The sequence below is a fragment of the Camellia sinensis genome, chromosome 7 (genome assembly GCF_055761805.1).
Source record: "Camellia sinensis isolate YWXY chromosome 7, ASM5576180v1, whole genome shotgun sequence".
NCBI classification, from domain to species: Eukaryota; Viridiplantae; Streptophyta; class Magnoliopsida; order Ericales; family Theaceae; genus Camellia; species Camellia sinensis.
In genome coordinates this window covers 180,800,201-180,819,691 of record NC_138967.1, presented here as the reverse complement: position 1 = coordinate 180,819,691, position 19,491 = coordinate 180,800,201, and the positions used below count along the sequence as shown (strand labels likewise).

The window sequence follows — 19,491 nt, the reverse complement described above, 5'->3', positions numbered from 1 at the left end:
CAGCTCAAGCTTCTCCGCCCCGATGATACATTGCTTATCGGACAAGTTTATCGGCTCATCAGCTTCGAAGATGTGTTGAAGGAGTTCGCTGCAAAGAAGTGCGTGAAACTCGGGAAGCTGTTGCAGAGAGGAGCATTGGCTGAGGAGATTGCGTTGTAGGTGATTAGAGCTACTGAGAAGGTTGTGATAAGGGTGAAAAACGAGTTCCCACAACCCATTTTCTCATGTTGGAGCGATGGTGGCGACTGAGGATGTGCAGATCAACAGAGGAGGAAGACCGATGACCATGGAGGTGGAGTCGCCGAGGAGGACGGACCCATGACCGTACCATTTATCATGGCTGTAACAGTTGCAGACTATGACTTTAGATGAAGAGGCTAGTGAAAGATGAAGTTACAGCGGAGTCCGGCGGGCGGCCAAGGCGAGACTGCCGCCCGCCGGTGAAGCAGAATGAACAAGTTCTTAACCTTGCTCTGATACCATGTTAAAATATATGTATTATTGATTGATATTGTTGTGTTGATATTACAAGGATTTATATAGGAGAGGATTTGGGAGTAGGTGAAGGTGGTAGTGGAGGTGGTAGGTGGAGTGGGTGGTAGTGGAGATGGTAGGTGGGTGGTAGTTTACATTTTACAATTTACATTTTACATTAACACATAGATATGTATATCAATCTATTGTTGTTGAACTCCAACATTGTTTTAAATGCCGGATTGTTGTACAAGGGAAGATTAATGAATGTGAGTTTTACCCCAGACCGGTACTTTTTTATTGATCCCATTCTAACTACTAGTTGAGGCAACCCATGATTATCAACTCTGTAAGTAAACTCTCCCGGAGATGGATCGTCAACGCTTTTCCATGATGTCAAGTACTGATCTAGACTTGTTCTGTTGTTCTCTCCCATCTCCAGGTCAGGTATCCGCGTATTGCATGGGAAATCAAAGCTCTGCCGTAGGAAACTATCAGAATTTGTTTCTGTCTTGCTAAATAGAACAAGATTTCCAGAATCTAAGAGCTGTGACACTGGACTTTCTTCGACTCTTAACAGGTTAGATGACCAGACAATGCTCTGTGTTCCATTGAGAAGAACCAGTGATCTAAAAAGAGAAAGAAAAGGCTATGTTTAATCTAGTTTTAAAATATGTTTTTAAAAATAAATAAATAAAAACTTCTCATTTCAATATGGTTTTATCTTTTTAGGGACAAAAAAATTAAAATATTTTTAAATATTTTTTTGGTATTTATTTTTGTCAAATTAATTTATAATTTTCTCAAAAAAAATTTCAAAAAAATTGATTCAAACATTGAAACCAAACATAGTCTTAGGGTTTTAAAATTGAAAATGATGGTAATATTAGAATATAGGGATGTGTACTAAGAATTTATATTTTTATAATGTGTGTATTAAGAAGGAGTTCATTAAGTGTGTGTACTGAGAGGAATTAGTGTGTGGAAATAGAATAACCCTAACTTGTCCTTATGGACAATATGTTTCAACACTTGGACCTCCAAACAAAGAAAATATAGGATTGGATTTATCAACCGAGAGCCTTTTTTAGAATTGTTTTCTAATTTATTCATTTTTTTTTTTAAATTGCAAAGTAATTTGACAAAATAAACACCAAAAACATATCTTGATATTTTCAAAAATTATTTCCACCCTAAAAAGATAAACCATATAAAAATGGAACTACTCTATAAAAATAATCTTTTTTTTTTCATCAAACTAGTTTTCAGTGAACAAAATTTAAAAAATCAACCAAATATAAAGATTTCTGAAGCTGGTTGCAACTTGTGGGCAAAAACTTGATAAGGAGAGCTTCTAGTATAAAGTTCATAGTTTAGAAGGATCACACATCATATAACTCGAACAAAAACAAAACTAAATGACCAAACCCATTCGAAAACAACATCAACAAAACTTTCATTAGCTGAACTCAAATGTCTGGACCGTAAAAATTAAGACATGTTAAATTATGCAACTCAAAACCAATTGACAATATTTAAATATAATAACTAAGCTTGGGTGGCTTAGATAGACAATGTGAGACAAGTCTATCGGGGCTCTAACTGTGTTAGAGTGACCATGTTGGCTGAACATGGTTCATTCTTGCTTCGTGACAACTCTTCTTCAAGCAGATTCCTTTCAGTGAAAAAACCAGGTGATTTAGGTTGATGAGTCAGAGCACCCTCTCCGCCCAACATCAGAACCACTGTCGACATGTTAGGCCTATCCTCTGGCCGATGTTGCACACACAATAAACCCAAATGAATTGAACACAACACTTCGTGTAAATTGCATGAGTTTTCTATTGCTGCATCAATCAATTCTGTTGCCTTGCCTTCCTTATAAAGTATCCAGGCCTGAACAATTGGAAACACCTTTAATCAGTCGTTTAAAAGAAAGAAAAAAAAAAAAAATCCAATTCTATGCTTGCTTACATGCCCAAGAAGGTTGAGGTGATGATTTGGGTGATAGAATCCCCTGTTTCTCTTCCCACTCACTGTTTCTAATACCATAACACCAAAGCTAAATACATCTGATTTTACTGAGAAAAGCCCCTCAATTGCATATTCCGGAGACATGTAACCACTACAGGAAAACAATGAACAAATAAACTAGATTATGAGCATTGTTGAAAGAGGATGATTAATTTTGAACGTGTTAGTAGATTCTTACTATGTTCCGACAACTTTTTTTGTATTTGCTTCTGCATCGTTTCCTCCAAAACTTCTGGCTAAGCCAAAGTCTGATATTTTTGGGTTCATCTCATGATCTAGTAAAATATTGCTACCTTTTAGATCCCTATGGATAATTCTGAGTCTAGAATCTTGATGAAGATAAAGAAGCCCCCTAGCAATTCCATTGATAATGTGGAAGCGCTTAGGCCAATCCAGCAGCATCCTTCGTGATTGATCTGTCCAGTTTTTGGCCCAAGTTAAACCAAGCTGTTAGTAGTTAGCTTCTAGAGTATTTATGCAAAATGATTCCAGTAAACAGAAACATAAATTTTCATTGGGAAAGTCTGTTAGGACAGGTTCTTGATCCAGTATGAAGTAGAATGTAATTAATTAGCTGGAATACTGGTTAAATCAGAATATGATGGTTTTGAGATATCGATACCGAAAACAAAGGAATCCAAGGTATTGTTGGGCATGTATTCATATATTAACATCCTTTCTTCTCCTTGATTGCAATATCCTAGAAGTTTTACAAGATTCCGGTGCTGAAGCTTGGCGATAAATATAACTTCATTCTTGAATTCATCAACACCTTGTTTGGAATATTTCGAAAGCAATTTCACAGCTATTTCTTGTCCCCCCTCCAGCATACCCTGAAAATTAAAAACCATTTTGTTTGTTAGGTACAGTATGCTGCCACTGAAAGAAGCCATGTACATTTTACTTTATCAAACTTTTGTGTTTCTTCTTCTATATAATGTTTCTTTCAATGCCATTACTCAGCAAAATCATGTACAACAGTCACCATTAAAGTCCATGCAGAATATCATTCTCGATGGTTTTCATTAGAACTAGTTTGGATAATGCAACTCTTGTTAAATGCACATGTGCTGACTAAAATTTCAGAGTAATCAATTCTGCATGACATTGGGAAGTTTCTAGCAACATAGTGAAATAATTTAGAACCGACTGCCTAGAACTTGGTAACCAATATTGTTTGTTACCTTGTAAACAGGTCCAAATCCACCCTCTCCAAGCTTATTGTTAATTGCAAAGTTATCTGTAGCACTAGCGATTGTGGCCAAGTCAAATAATGGTACCTCTATATCTTCATTTTTGGTTTTTTTGCAGTAACCTTTTCCAGGGTGATGCCTTGCTCGTCCTGCAGAGACAGGTTTAAATGAAACAACTTGTTCAGTGAAGGTGTTTACTTACTGCAATTTGAAAAAAGGCACATATACACTCAAACACACCCATAAACATGAGATTCTGAAACATCAATGATTAATTTGGGTTACCTTCTGTTTTTGGCTGCTGCTTCTTCCAAATGTAAAACGTAATGCCTAGTCCAAATATAAGTGTTACTGTTGAGACTACTGAGATGACTATGATCCTCTTTTCTCTCTTCCAAAAAGAGGAAGGATTCTTCTCCACTGGGGACAAAGCATTTCCTTGACAATCAAAATAATAAATATTTTAATTTAGGAAGATAAAATTAGAGCCCAATAATGGGGAAGAAACAACCAACCTAAGAAACAGGCCACTAATAGATAAGAAATGAATAACACAACAAATGGCCTCGTTATAGAGTAGAAATTATCAATCTTTGCACTTGGCAATGATAATAGAAATGTACAAGGGTAGCCAGTTGAGCTAACCAAGTTGGATCACATGCTCCATTTTTGAAAAATAAAAAAGTTTAAATAAATATGAAAACAATAGTTCTCAAAATTCAGAGGGGCAATTGCCCCAGCTTGTGCCCTGATCGGGCTCTGCCTGGACCACATGTGCTGCCAAAGTGTGGCTAGCTTGACCTAATATTGAAGCAATTCAATTAAATTTATTTAAATGTTAGAAAACTAGGAATTCGAGGTGGTTAGGTTATATTTGTGGATGTTTCTCTTCAAACCAAGTCACACTAACTTTGCATTGTATAGCGTCCAATGCAGTATAGAAAATTAGAACATCACTAATATGATAGATCAAGAACTGGCAAGATAATGAAATTAAGCCTACAGGTCCAGATTTCCATGTGGCTTGGTAAGGGAATTGTTACCTAATTCAGAGGCAGTCATTCTAATGTAAAGATCTTGACCATTTTGAGAGAACTCTCTAATATCAACAAGTTCATCAAACCAAAGCAAGCATCCACTTCGTCTACTTATATCCAAATTCGCATAAGCCATACAAGAGCAGTCCTTCAAGCACATCATCTCACATTCCGTAAGAGTCATGCTCAAATTAAACCATGAATTTTGTGTGTCCGGCAATTTAACCCCCGAGTACTTCAAAAACCCATCTCCATTAGCACTGCAATTCAAGGGTGTTCTCCGAACGCAACCATCTGCTTCTGTGCCTCCATCATTTGGGGATTTTGGTACAAATCTATCCAAACACTGGCATTCTGGTGAGTTACCCACAGTACAGAGACCATAAGCACCACAAAATGAAAAAGCATCACAATTGGTCTTTTCAGTGGTTAGTTCTAGGGCCCAACTCTTGGTTGACCCATCTCTCCAATTCCACGTCATGAACTGCAGATCACCAGTTTGATTCAACACCATCCTCGAGACAACCAAGCTGTCGAGAAGGTCATAAGTGAAATAAATCTCCTTCTCATTCAACACAAAAGTGAAATTGTAAATGGAGTTTGAAGATATCCTAGGCATGCCACTGAACCAGAAACCATTCCATGGTCCAGAACGAAACTGCTGAACAGAGTTCTTCTTCAGAAAATACTGTGGAAACCCATGAGGATCAATCCTGTACGTAAAAACTCCTCGAGCTGGATCGTCACTGCTCTTCCACGACCACAGGTACCTGTCTAGTCCAGTAACGTTGTTGATTCCAAGCTTCATACCCGGTAAAAACGTGTCTGTTGGATCGTCAAAACTCTGCCATAAATAATTCTCTGGGTTATGATCATCTGAATTTCTCAAAACAAAATTTCCTGAATCCAAGAGTTCTGCAACTGGGTTGTTCGAGGATTTTAATGAATTGGAAGACCAGATTTTGATGCTATCATTATGGCTGAGGACGAGAACGCCTTCTTGGGTAAGCTTTAGAACGCCAGAGGAATCCACAATGGGTACTTCTCTGTTGGCAACCCATACAGCAGTCCTGGAATCATTAGATATCTTGTTGTACCATATGCCAAGGTATCGGTTTATGGAACTTCCAGGGCTGAAGAACCCAAGCTCGAATCTTCCTCCAATGGAGACTATTGTGTCACCATCTTTAATGGATTGAGTTGTGGCTATCGTGCTCACTGCGGTGGAGGATGCTAAGATGGAACATAGAAAGGATGACAGTAGCAGAGTGGTGATGGTATCCATCATGAAAGATTTTCAAGACTTGGCTTGAGGGGAGGAGAAGGGAAGGAAAGAGTCAGTTGTGAGGGGAAAGGAAAGGAGAAAAAAGGAATGAAATTCTCATATGTTACAATAATTAATTAAGAAGGAGATATATTTAATTAGATATTTTAATATATTATTATGAGTAGCGCTTCACTTTTCTTTTGTTTGTTCTCAATTTTGGAGAAGTGCTTAAATTAGTTAGGTCAAGTTTGACAAGTCTAGAATAAGTTAAAAAGTCAAAAAATTATTCAAAAGGTTAAAAAGTTAATATTATTCATCAAAAGTCAACAATTACGGCTGCACAACTCCCAATTCTAATTTTCTCTTACAAACCAATTTTTACAATTTTTTATTACACATTTTTCCATAAAAAGTCAAAAAGTTAACCCAAACATCTATATTTTTTTCCTCAATTTTTTAATTCAAAAAGACAAAAAATATACTTATTTAGGACACCCCAAATAACCCCTTATACTCCTCCCCTCGTAATTCCTCCATACACTTCCATTTTCCTTCTATAAAAGTATTCAAACATAATTTAACTACGAATAATGTTAAAGATCCTAAAGATTTATTAAAATTCTTACTAAGGCTAGGTTTGGCATAACCTATATAATCCATCTTTTTATCTTTTTTCCATCACATCACCTCTCTACTTTTCTGCACATCTTTTCGTAAAAAGACAAAAAGTGCACTTTTTTAAGACACCCCAAACCAACCCTAAATGTCTCACATGATGTGGCTCATGTGAGACATTTAATATAAATTTTGATAAATCTTTTAGAATTTCTTACATTTTTCTTTTAACTAATTCTATCCCTCCAAATCCTTCACCTGCCTCCTAAACAAACGAAGTGTAAAGTTGCACATGTTCATGAAAAAACTGCTTTGGTAGCATAAATGATGGGTATTGAAGTGGAATGAGGGCTTGGAATTTGGTTTTGTCATTTGGGAGAGATTGAGAATCAGGAGTTGGAGAGAGATCACACCTTCCCAGCTCCATTAGACCATTTTCAACTTTTTACTAATTTTTTTATTTATTTTGATTTTAAATTTGAATAAAAAATTTGATTTGATATAAATTACTCGATCTCTTTCATCAAATTTTTATCAAAATCTTTTTAAAAATGTATCTCTTATCCCAAATTTCTCTTTTCATCAAAGTTGATTAAAAAAAACATCTCTAATGTTTTATCTTTTTAAAATTTTCATCAAATTCAAATTTGATGAAGGATTTAATGAGTTCTTAATTTGATGAAAAACAATAATAACTCTCCCTTGACTTGATGATAAATATTTAATGAAAAGATTAGAAATAATTTTGAGTACTTTTTCATCAAATTTAAATTTGATAAAAAAAAATACGAAAGATTTGACATACTTTACAAATACCCATTTTATGGTATTTCGCAAGGAAGTGCTTCAATGTTCAATTCAATTATACATTGTAAGAAAAGTTATGATTTTTATAATAAAAATTATAAATGACGAAATTATGATGTATACCTAAAAATTATGTGTAATTAAAGTTATATTTTTTGTGAGAAGTAAAATTTATATTTTTTGTGAAGAAAATGAACTAAATAGTAGGTTATCTAGACTATGCAATTTTAAAATGTGTTTTAAATTTAATTTGTTTAGTTTTTAACTTAATCTGAAATAAGTGTTAATTGAACCGGTCAAAGCGTGGGTAAAAATTACAAAAAAAAAAAAAAAACACAGGATTTTGCATATTTTTCAATTTAAACCTTAAGGTTTCAGTTTTCACAATTAAAATCCTGATGTTACTTTCGTGTCACAATTTACTCCCTCCACCCATCTCCGTTCATCTTCTTCCTTTAGCAGCATACATAATTTTCGTAAGATGAACGGAAATGGACGGCGGGGACAAATTGTGACACGAAAGTAACATTAGGGTTTTAATTAGTAAAATTGAAACCCTTGGGTTTAAATTGAAGAACACACGAAATCCTGAGATTTTTTTTTTTATAATTTTCCCTTTAATTTTTTATAATTAATATAATCTAATCGAGTTGAGGAATATGTTATTTAAATTTAGTTTAAAAACTTAACAAATTGCGTGAAAAGTTTTGAATAACTCGAACATACCAAGATAGTTGATGATTTCAAATAAAAAGCAAAATAACCTTGTAAATTTAAGAAAGATACCAAGATTTAAATGGTTTGGCCTAAGCTGCTTACGTCTACACGAAAAAGAAAGGTTCATTATCGAAAGAACAAGTGCTCAAAAGAGTTACAATGGTAATAAAGTAAAAAAAATTCAAATCTAGTCAAATCTAAATATAAATTAGATATTGGGTCAAAAGTCTCTCATTATAAGCCCCGGGAGAAGAAACACCTCTTTCATCGAGAATAAACGAATTTGTTTTCATTTTTTTTTATAGACAATCTTAGCCTTAGTAATTATTTTTATATTTAGAACTTCAAAATGATATAACTTTTGACTATATATTGATTTTTAATAAAATTATTAATTTTAGAATTTTCTCGTCAAGATCTATGTTGGTTATGAAATTTTGTTTAAAAAAAAATTAATTTTTTTCCTGTTGAAACTAACGTCTAACAGTAAAATTTTACTCTGATTCACAGTAAAAAAAAATTTACTTTACTGTGAATCAGAATAAAATTTTACAATTTACGTCAATTACGACTGTAAGATATATATATATATATATTTTAAGAATTTTGTAGTCAGTCTAAATCTTATTTAATAGATCTTGATGAGTGATTTCTAAAAATAATAATTTTATTAAAAATCGATATCTAAATCAAAAGTTATATTATTTAAAATTTTAAAATATTAAATTAGTCACTAAAAATATTTTGATAATAGCGGTGTATGTTGGACTTTTCAAAGAATTTTTTTATATTTATCCTTAATGCATTAAAATTTTATTAAAAAGAGTTTTTGAAGCTTATTTTGAGAAGTAAGTTAAAAACTAACTTTTTAATTATTTTAAAAAAAATATGCAAAAAACAAAAAATACATAATATAACCTAAAAAAATCAAAAAATCAATAAACACTTTTAACCAACTTTTTAAAATAGGCCTAAATCTCCCAAATTTCGACCCCACACAGGAAGTTTCTAAGGAACTGACACAAAACAACAATCAATTAAAAAAAAAAATCAACAAGTGATCAAAGGTCATACAAAAACAACAAAGTTCTACTAATGACTTAATGGCCTACCAATGAAATCCCTCCTAGGATGTTTCCAAGAAACTGAACAGTTTAACAAAGGAGTAAGAGTCTCCATATGTTTATAACCTAAAAATCCTTTCTAAATCTAATCCAAATCAAATAACTTTTCCCACAAATCTAATCCCAATAATAAAAAAATATTGAAACCAAAATAATTTGGAAATAGATAATGAGTCAAAAATTAATATTTAACTTGTTTACATAATAAATTGATCAAATGTGATAAAATAATAAAGACAAATTAATAAAATTTGGTGATTACAATTATTGGATTAATATAATTTTTTTTATAACTACTAAAATCTAAAACATTAATTAATTAAATCATTAAAATATAATTCATGATAGACGCATACACCCGAATTCAACCACTACAAGAATTTACACATTTTGCGACCACTTTTACCGACTAAAAAAATTTTGGTCGCAAAAAAATGACGTTTGGCGACCAAATATTAATTAGTCGCGAATGATCATTAATTTTGGCGACCAAATTTTATTGGTCGCAGAAGGTTATATTTTGGCGACCAAAAAATATGTTGGTCGCAAAAAGTGGTATACTTATGCCGACCAACTACAAATTTGGTCGCGGAATGTCACATATTTTCTGGCGACCAAAAATTTGGTCGCGAAAAACTTATTTTCAGCAACCAAAAAAAATTAGTCGCCAAATTAGTACTTTTAGCGACTAATATTTTAGTCGCCGTTGATTGAGATTTGGCGACTAAAAAAATTTGTCGGCGAAAGAACCTATTTTTGCGACTAATTTGAGAGTTTGGTCGCCAAAAGTTTGGGGGGAAATTTGAATCGTGGGGCGGGAATTGAATTTCAGAAAAAAAATTGCAGATTGGGGTAATTTTCTACTTCACACACTGTTGATGCATCAATCGAACCCAGATTGGGCTAATTTGGTTTAACTCGTCTCCTCCCATTCCCTCTCTGTCTCTCTCTCCCTATCTGTTCCTCTTTCCTACCCTCCCTCTTGCGCTCGCTCCCGACGCTGGCCTCCATTTCTGCCTCTCCCCCATTCTCTCTCAGTGTCTTCAAGTCGCAATCCTCCCACTCGCAAGGTAGGGTTTCCGATTGTGAATCGCGACACTGTGCTTCGATTGGGTCACCGAAGGCTAGGGTTTCCACCACCACAGCCACCGTCATCATCATCAGCTTCCTCAAATTCTACATTGACGCCGCTGTCTTCTCTTTCTCTCTCTGCTTCGAACCCCCATGGGAGCTCTCCGGTACCTCTCTCCCTCTCTCTCTCTTTCTCTCTATGCTTCTCTATGCTTCAAGTAAATCGATATTTGTTGGTGGAATTGAGGTAATGGTAAAGACTGATTATTGTCAATAATCAGTCAAGTAAATCGATTACAGAGTGGAATTGAGGTAATGCTTTTCCTGATACTTTGAGGGTTGCTTTGCAATTATTGATGTTTGGATGTTTATCTATACAATGCAGGCATATCTTTACTTTAGGGTCAATGAAGATATTGAATTTTATTTTATTTTATTTTATTTTTTAAAAATTCAGGTTATTGATTATCCTATCCGATCCAATTCAATAGAAATAAACTAGGGGCTTTGACTACAGAGCACTTGGATCTTTGATTTTGAAGTTTTTCATGTGGAATTTAGGTTTCTGTTAGGGTTCTGTTATTGGTATGTTGTTCTAATGTTATTGGTATGTTGTTCTAATGTGTCTGAAACTGAGGTTTTTTGTTTACATCATAACCATATAGTAGGAGTAATTACATAACCTTCATTTGTGTTGAATTCTGTTGGGTTCCTTTGAGAGATGCGTCAATTGCTTTGTTTGGTCCAGTGACAAAGCATAGCAAAGGCAGAACATCATCAAATATTGAACTTATTACTTGCTATCTGGTTTCCAACTTTGTAAAGGCTGTAAAAGCCTTCTAAGACAATTGGGGTTTCTTCCAAATTTAAGTCATACCATGCATGTTTCGCTTGCCTGCTAATATGTAAATTCTAATTTGAATCTTTTTTATAAAAAAAAGTTGGTAGCATATTCTGTTGTTTGTACATATAGTTTTCCTTACAAAGCCTTATTATGATTCATGTGCTTTGCTAACTGGCAAGTTCCTTCCACTCCTATGAAGGTTTTCTCCAACAATATGGGAAAGAAATCTGAGCCCGTCATAACAAAATGCAAGGAGAGCGAAAACTGGACAAAAGTTACATTTAAGCCTGACTTATCAAAATTCAATATGACTCATCTTGAAGATGATGTTGTTGCCCTGATGAAAAAGCGGGTGATTGACTTGGCGGGATGCCTTGGAAAGACTGTGAAGGTTGAGCTTAATGGGCAACGTATTCTAGTAAAGTCTTTTCTTGACTATGTTAATCTCTACCTTCAATCTGCCTCCAAAGCCAGACTAGATGCCCTCCCAGGGTTTTCATTTCAATATTTATTGATTCATTTTACTTCTCATAATTTTAATCAAAATACTATTCAAATTCAACAATTTCATCAGGATTGCTGAAAAGGTTAATGATAGGTGGGAGATAGTAGTCCTTCCAAGCTTAGGTTAGGAATATAATTCTACTTGTTCCATTTTTTTTGCCAAATTAATAAACATTTAAACTTTTTAGGATGAGCCTCATCATAAAATGTTCACTAAGTTAAATATTCATCTTTGAATTGGGCATCATTGGCTGATCTTATCTGGAATTTGTCCAGGAGAGTAGTGATTAGTCGCCCAATTGGCAGCATAAAGCTCTTGTAAAATTTCATTCTATTGGTGATCAAACACACAATGGAATTGATCACCTAAACTTCTTGTTCAATGCTAGATTGCATAGTTAATTAAGTAGTGATAAATAGTAGGAAGCTTTCTCGATTGAATTTACAAGAAATCCTCAGTGATAGAACCCCCTGTGGCAGGGCAACTAGTACGTCGACAAGCAGAACACCCCAATCCATTGACTTGTCAGGGGTCTGACCTTTTCATCCCTCTTCCCTAATAAAATATAATGTCTTGATTTTCTTCAAAATATTGAAAAAAGAAAAAGAAAATTAGTAATTCTCCATGATGTATAGGGACAACATTAGGCAAACCATTTTTGGAAGGAAAAGGACTCTGGTCATGTCTTTTTGGTGCCTTCTGATGCCATGCAGTACTCATGATGCTGTCAACAGAATCATGTAACTGCTTTTTCTTGTCATGGTTAGATATGTTGCAGCTGATGTGGTAGAAGCTTTGTTGGTTCCCAACAAGGAAAATGTACATATACTCTTTACTTATCAAAATAAAATAAAATAAAATAAAATTCATCCAAACAGAGAAGGAAGAACTTCATTATTTGCAACAGGTTACTATTTTAATCCTCAATCATTTGAAACAAGCGTTTTTATTTTAACTTAATTTTTTATACATGGTATTTTGTGGGTATGGAATGCTTACTCATGGTTACTATTATCTCAGGAGGAAGAATGGCTGGAAAAGTTATTGGCAAACGACAGATGGCTTCCTTTGATTTTGAGCTTATTGAAGGTGATGTTGGTCAAATAAGGACTGTTGAAGCATCACCAAACCAGATTAGTCCATGGATTGACCCTGCAACAATAAAACTGAGACACAGAATTGGGAGGGGTCCTTTTGGTGATCTATGGCTAGCAACTCATCATCAAGCAACTGAAGATGACGAGTATCATGAAGTGGCTATCAAGATGTTGCATCCAATTAAGGAAGATAATGTTAAGGTTGTATTAGATAAGTTCAATGATTTGTTTTCTAAATGTCAAGGCTTAAAGGGTGTTTGTTGGTTGCATGGCATTTCGATTATTAGTGGAAAGGTAAGTCTTTTATCTGAATTTGTTTATAATTTTGATATATTTCCACCCTTTTTGCTAAACGTTGTTTCTCCTTCCAGATATGTATTGTCATGAAATTCTATGAGGGATCAGTTGGTGACAAAATGGGTAGCCTTAAAGGGGGAAAACTCTCATTGCATAATATTTTGAGGTGATGTTTACTTCATGCGGACATGAACATATGCTTTTATGGTTTTCACCCTTAGTGCCTAATATGGTGAAGTGCCTAATATGCTTTCATGGTGTTTTTAACAGGTATGGGATGGATTTGGCTCAGGGAATTATGGAACTGCATTCAAAAGAGATTTTAGTTCTTAACCTCAAACCTTTTAATTTCCTTTTGAATGAAAATGAGGGGGCAGTTCTTGGAGATTTAGGGATTCCTTATGTGTTGCTCGGAATTCCATTGCTAAGTTCAGATATGGCTCGAAGACTTGGAACCCCAAACTACATGGCTCCAGAGCAATGGAACCAGAAGTAAGAGGTCCAATATCCTTTGAAACTGATTCGTGGGGGTTTGGTTGCAGCATTGTGGAGATGTTCACTGGAATTCAGCCTTGGCGTGGAAAGTCTGTGGATGAATTATATAACTTAGTTGTTAAAAAACAAGAGAAACCACAAATTCCCAGTGGCCTTCCTCCTGCTGTTGAGAATGTCATAATTGGGTGTTTTGAGTATGACCTCCGAAGTCGTCCTGTGATGGCAGACATCCTACTTGCTTTTAAAAGGTATCTTTTTTGTTTACTGAATATGAAAGAAAATAAAACCTCAACAGTTGATTATTGGATGAGTTATTCTATGGATATATGATATATATTGACTCAAGAAAAAGCAAATGATGAGGTCCTACAGGTATGATGTGGAGGGTTTATTGAAAAGAAGAGGAGTGAGTTTTCATATTTATATGGTTATGGATGAACTTATTGTGGATATAAAAGAGAACAACCCAATTATCTGTTGTTTGTTGATTAGTTTGTATTCATGAAACTATGGTAGGGTTTTTATCTGAAGTGAAAAGTATGAAAAGATAATACTCAGTCTGGTGGTTATGAGTTAAGTTGGACTTAACAAGATGTATGATATAACTTTAGTAAATTCAAAATAGAAATTAGGATGGTGAACACGTTTGTTGTTGGTGGTCAATTGTTCACAAGGCAGGCAATTATAAGAAGAAGTTATCTATAAACCTAAACTAGGATGAGTGGAATGAAAATGCTTTTGAGTGTGGTAATCAATACTTTCCAAGTCCAAAGAAAAGGTTTATTAAAGAGGTTTAGAACTAGTTATGCATTGTAATACAGAAAGTTGAGTACTTCCCCCCCCCCCCCCCCCAAAAAAAAAAAAAAGTAATACAAAATGTTGAGTGGAAGACTGGAGATCAACTAAATTTGCACCTGAAGGGGCCTGAATAGGCAAGACCCTAGGTACTACTAGCCAATTAAAGATTTAATAATTCGATCAAATATGCTAGTCAATATCTATGAATCAATCCAAAAGGCAACCATACTAGAGAAGTCACCGATTTACATGGAAAGCCTTGGGAGCAATAATTTCCATAAAAATTATAATAATAAAAAAAAAACCATGTACCTTACCAGAATAAGAATCTGTTAATAATTTAGGGTTCATTACAGTAACAATTCCCGTTTTTCACACAATAAGTTCTAAAACTTGTTAAAGATTGAAAGTAAGTGAATTAGGTGTATTTTTTTTCCCGATTAAAAACACGTACTCTAAAACTAATGTGATATTCAACCAAACCTACTTTTTGTCTATGGAAATTTCCAATACAACAGTACATTTAACTAGGGTTGTTCAAGGGTCGGATCATATTGATTTTCTTGTCAACCGACCCAACCCGATTATGACGGGTTAAAAATGTAATCATGCAATTTTGACCGATGTGGTGTTCGAAATCAACCGTTCTAAAATTCATTGTGGTCAGATTTGGGCAGACTGCACTGTCACAAAAAATCACAAACGCAAGAATAAAAAACCAAAATCTAAAACCCCACCCCCCCCCCCCCAAAAAAAAAAAAAAATAAAATAAAATAAAATTCATGGGAAGAACATCTCAGAACAAAAAATGAAAAGAAAAAGGGAAGGTGGTTTCCATAGAACAACAAAATTAGATTAAAGGGGAAAACTCTCCAGTAATCAAAATGGGTCATCGACTCAGTTATTCAGTGACTTCAATATGCCTTCATCAGTTTTGCAAGTGGTTTCTAGTTTGACATCAATCACTAGGAATCACCCTTCATCATTGACCCCATGGATGAGGTATAGTAATCGGAAAGATCGGAGTGGGGGAGTGTTTTGTGGGGGAGGGGGTTTCAAGGGTGATGGAGAGAGAATGTGAACACATAAGAGAGAGAGAGAGAGAGAGAGAGAGAGAGAGAGAAGGTTGTCAGGTGAGGATCTCTTAGAGATTATGTGTAATCTGGATGGCCAATAAAACAATGCCACATATTCTTGTAATAATCATCAGTCGGTTGGTTGGGGTGTGTATCAATCCGATACCCGCCCAAAAAACCGAAATTTTGTATTCCTACCTGCAGCCGACCATTCCATGCCATTGAGCCGACCGTTCCGTTAATTTTCGGATCGGATTGGTCGGGCTGGGCAAGTGATTTGAGTTTTTGTACAGCCCTACATTTGACATTGAATAAGTTAGAGACAGACATGTTAACCAGTCAAGACCTGAATCAGGATTTCAACATACATGAATGGCAGTACAAGTGGTGCTATAATGGGAAATTAGAAATGGGTGATTTTAAAGATGAAATAAGAGGAGTTTAGCTAATATGATTTCTCATGTTGTATCTAGACTAATCAATGCTCCAAGTGATTTGATTAGTTGAAGTTGTCAAAAAGATTGGTAGAAGGCCATGGAGAGACTTGAACGCAACCTGAATAGTGTGTCTCACAGTGAAAATGATTAGACAATTGAAAACTTTCAAGTCAAACAAATCTCTTAAAGACTCTTACAAGATAAATCATTTTTATATTTTTATTTAGCAAATGGAATCTAAAATTGAAGACTTGAAGGTTCCAGCTTTATGTTTTGAACCTGGGTACTGTAAGCACATGAAATGTCTTAATCCGAGGATAAAGACAGAGTTGTTAGTTTATACGTATTTATCTCCCTACACTGTCATCTATAAATCCATAGTGCTTACAATTTCATATTACATGGATTTTTTGGTCAGTACTTAATCCTATGGATTGTTCGTATCCTTTCCATTTGTCATTGTGTGATGTAAAATTGATATGAGAATAGTATTTAAAATAATTATTGATGACATTAGAATACTAGTGTTTGGAAATTGGAAGTACTATATGAAGGTGGGAGTTCTTTTTTAAGAGTGAGTTGGGAGGTTTGTAAAGTTGTGTTTAGAGACTGATCATTAAAAAATGACGTGTTTATGTTTTCTCTCATTAAGTGATTTTGAAACTTATAAAAATAATTATTATCAATTGAAATATTATTCTAAATCTGAAATGAGATAGGCTTGCACAAAATGGACCAATATAATGTTCTGCTATGGTCGTTGTCTAGACTCAATGGCTGAGTGAGAGGATGATTGAATGTCATAGTTACGTGAGTATGAAATAAGAGTGAGATTTAGAGCATGGGAGTGGTAACTAAACGATATCTTTTAGTTTCATAGATTCTACACACGTGCACGCATATATATATTACTTTGTTTATGTTTTGTGTTTTTATTGCGTGCATTTAGTTAAGGTATCTATTTCTGTCAAAAAATGTTCGATAAATAAATTGTTATGTACCTAATGGTTAACAATTATTCAGATTTCATATCCTAATTTGAATAACCATCATAACAATGTTACACAAAAGTTGAACCTTATAATATAAGGCATATTTAAACATTCCATGTGAATAATATCCTCCATTTTTCTTCAACATGAATAGAAACTTATCCTAATAATTTCTTTTATTGCATTTGAAACATTTCATAGGCCGCTAGTATGGAGATCTTGATTATAATATCTGTTTCTTTCTTCTTGTTTGTCTAGTGTAAGAATTTTGTTGTATGTTGTGGATTTCATTTCTGCTATCTATTATTGTTATGGCCCCATCTTCCTTCGATGCTCAATTTTAGAGAATGGCAATGTGACTTAAGTTCTTCGGAAAACCAAGATTGAAGGGATGGCACATCCAGATGTGCTCTCACAGTAGCTCACTAATTGGCATTTGATAAAGTTGCTATTTCAAGATTGTTTGGTCGTTGAGCAATTATTTCTCACTTGCTTGAGGTGTCCTTCATTTGAGAAAAAATAGAATATAGTTCTTGTGTCTTCCATATTTTTTATTGAAAAAATAAAATAAAAATAGAGCTGTAGAGAAATAGGGCTTTAGAAAGAAACATTTTCCAGCCAAAAAAGTACATAATTTGAGTACTTAATGCCATATGCTTGGGTTTAATCTATTTATTGCACTACCAAACAAAAGGGTACACTGGGATTGAAAATCTAGCAGACATTTCAGAATTACTGTAGATTTAAAATTTGTTTCTGCAATTGCTGTATCAAGATCATGATATTGTCTGTAGAAGTTGCGCATGACTGCATTCAAACAGTCAAATTTGAATTAAATCTTATCATGCATCTTTTTTTTTTCCCCACGAATATGAAGACGTGTTCTGTACGCTGCATTAAGCTTCTGATGCGTGGTAATTTATTTCAAGGAAAATTGCTAATTATTTGTTCAGTCCTTGTCCTTCATTTAAAATTGCTTGCAAATTTGCAGCTCTCAGAATGCAGTTCTTCAGGATGGAGGCTGGACAGGTCTCACTAGTAGAACAATAATAGACAAATCAAGTGGCAGTGGATACACACAGTGGTTTCTTTCAAAAGATCAACTCCAAGTGGGGGACATGGTACGGTCCAGGAAGCCATCTAACTCATGCGAACATGAAAACATGGATGTTCCAGAAGGGACTATAGTTGGTTTAGAACGTGACGCAGATCAAAATGGGTTTGTTTTAGTTCGGGTCCATGGGATCCACGACCCAATAAGAGTTCATGGATCTACATTGAAGCAGGTCACATTTGGTTTGGCAGCAGGGGATTGGGTACGTTTGAAGGAGGAAGACAAGAAGCACTCACCGGTGAGTATTCTTCATTCGATCCATCGCGATGGAAGTGTTGCTGTTGGGTTTATAGGAGGGGAGACCCTTTGGAAGGGTACTTACTCAGAGCTCCAGATGGCAGAATCGTATTGTGTGGGCCAGTTCGTGAGGCTGAAATCGAATGTCTGCTCAAGCTGCTCATCTACAACCCAAAGTTTAATCTAAAACTAAGAACATCAGAATCATTCATGTTTTAATTAATCTGTGGTATTATTCATTAAAATAAACTTTACCAACTTTATTAAAAAATCATATATAAAAGTGAACTGAATCAATGGAGCTTTGATAGTTAACTATGCCTATATTTGTTATGGCTGTTAGCTTATTAATCATTGTGTACTGAAATTTGCTGGTACAGCAACAGGTACAGTTTTATTATGCCACCTAGTTGTCTCAATACGATGTACATGTTTATAGGATTTAATTGATTTTTGCAAAGATACGGGTTTGCAATCCAGTGTTGCTGCCACTATCATGCTTCTCTGATTATTTTTTTTCCAATTCTGTTTCTTTATTAGGTGCCTTAGATCACTACTGCTTTGATGGATGCGAAGCGTGGCACGGAAGGGCGCAAGGATCTTTTTGATTGGCTATCAAGGCAACTTAGTGGATTAAGCAATTTTCTTGATGCTGTAAATCTGAATTATGTATTGTTTCAATTTGTTATGCTAGATGGATGTGACTTGTGAATGAAAACTTAGAATAGTTGTATTGTGTCGAATGTTAATGAATTATGTATTGTGTCGAATGTTAATGATTCAGTTAATTTGAATGATGTTTTAAATTATAGGTTTATTATGGATTGAATGAATTATTAGGAATTACAGGTGTATTGTTTTCCTGCTTTGGCGACCAATTTATTAGTCGCAACAAATAAATTATTTTTTTTCGCAAAAAATGACAATTGCCGACCAAGAGTTTTGGTCGCAAAAAATACATCTATTGCCGACCAAAACAACTCTTGGTCGTGGAAACTCACTTTTGCCGACCAAAAGTTTTGGTCGCGAAAAGTAATAAATGGCAACCAAAACTTTTTTTCGTCGTGGAATGTCACAATTGACGACCAAACTTTTTGGTCGCGGAATGTCACGATTGGCGACCAAAATTTTTTGGTCGCGGAATGTCATGATTGGCGACTAAAATTTTTGGTTGCGGAATGTCACAATTGGCGACCAAACTTTTTGGTCGTTGAATGTGATAATTGGCGACCAAACTTTTTAGTCGTTGAATGTGATAAT

The 19,491-nt window shown here is 34.6% G+C and overlaps 1 protein-coding gene and 1 pseudogene across 1 annotated transcript; one reads left to right on the top strand and one right to left on the bottom strand.

Annotated features, from left to right (window-relative positions):
- Nucleotides 1–1,905: 1,905 nt before the first annotated feature.
- LOC114312245 (G-type lectin S-receptor-like serine/threonine-protein kinase At4g27290) lies at nucleotides 1,906–6,141 on the bottom strand. The gene is made up of 7 exons (XM_028258455.2): nucleotides 4,745–6,141; nucleotides 3,987–4,139; nucleotides 3,693–3,850; nucleotides 3,131–3,341; nucleotides 2,687–2,924; nucleotides 2,449–2,599; nucleotides 1,906–2,370 (listed from the first exon to the last, which is right to left on the bottom strand). Exons 1-7 carry the CDS (start codon nucleotides 6,024–6,026, stop codon nucleotides 2,062–2,064), a joined length of 2,502 nt encoding a protein of 833 aa, XP_028114256.2. The 5' UTR covers nucleotides 6,027–6,141; the 3' UTR covers nucleotides 1,906–2,061.
- Nucleotides 6,142–10,148: 4,007 nt separating this feature from the next.
- Nucleotides 10,149–19,013, top strand: LOC145795482 (protein KINASE OF THE OUTER CHLOROPLAST MEMBRANE 1-like; annotated as a pseudogene).
- The last annotated feature ends 478 nt before the right edge of the window (nucleotides 19,014–19,491 follow it).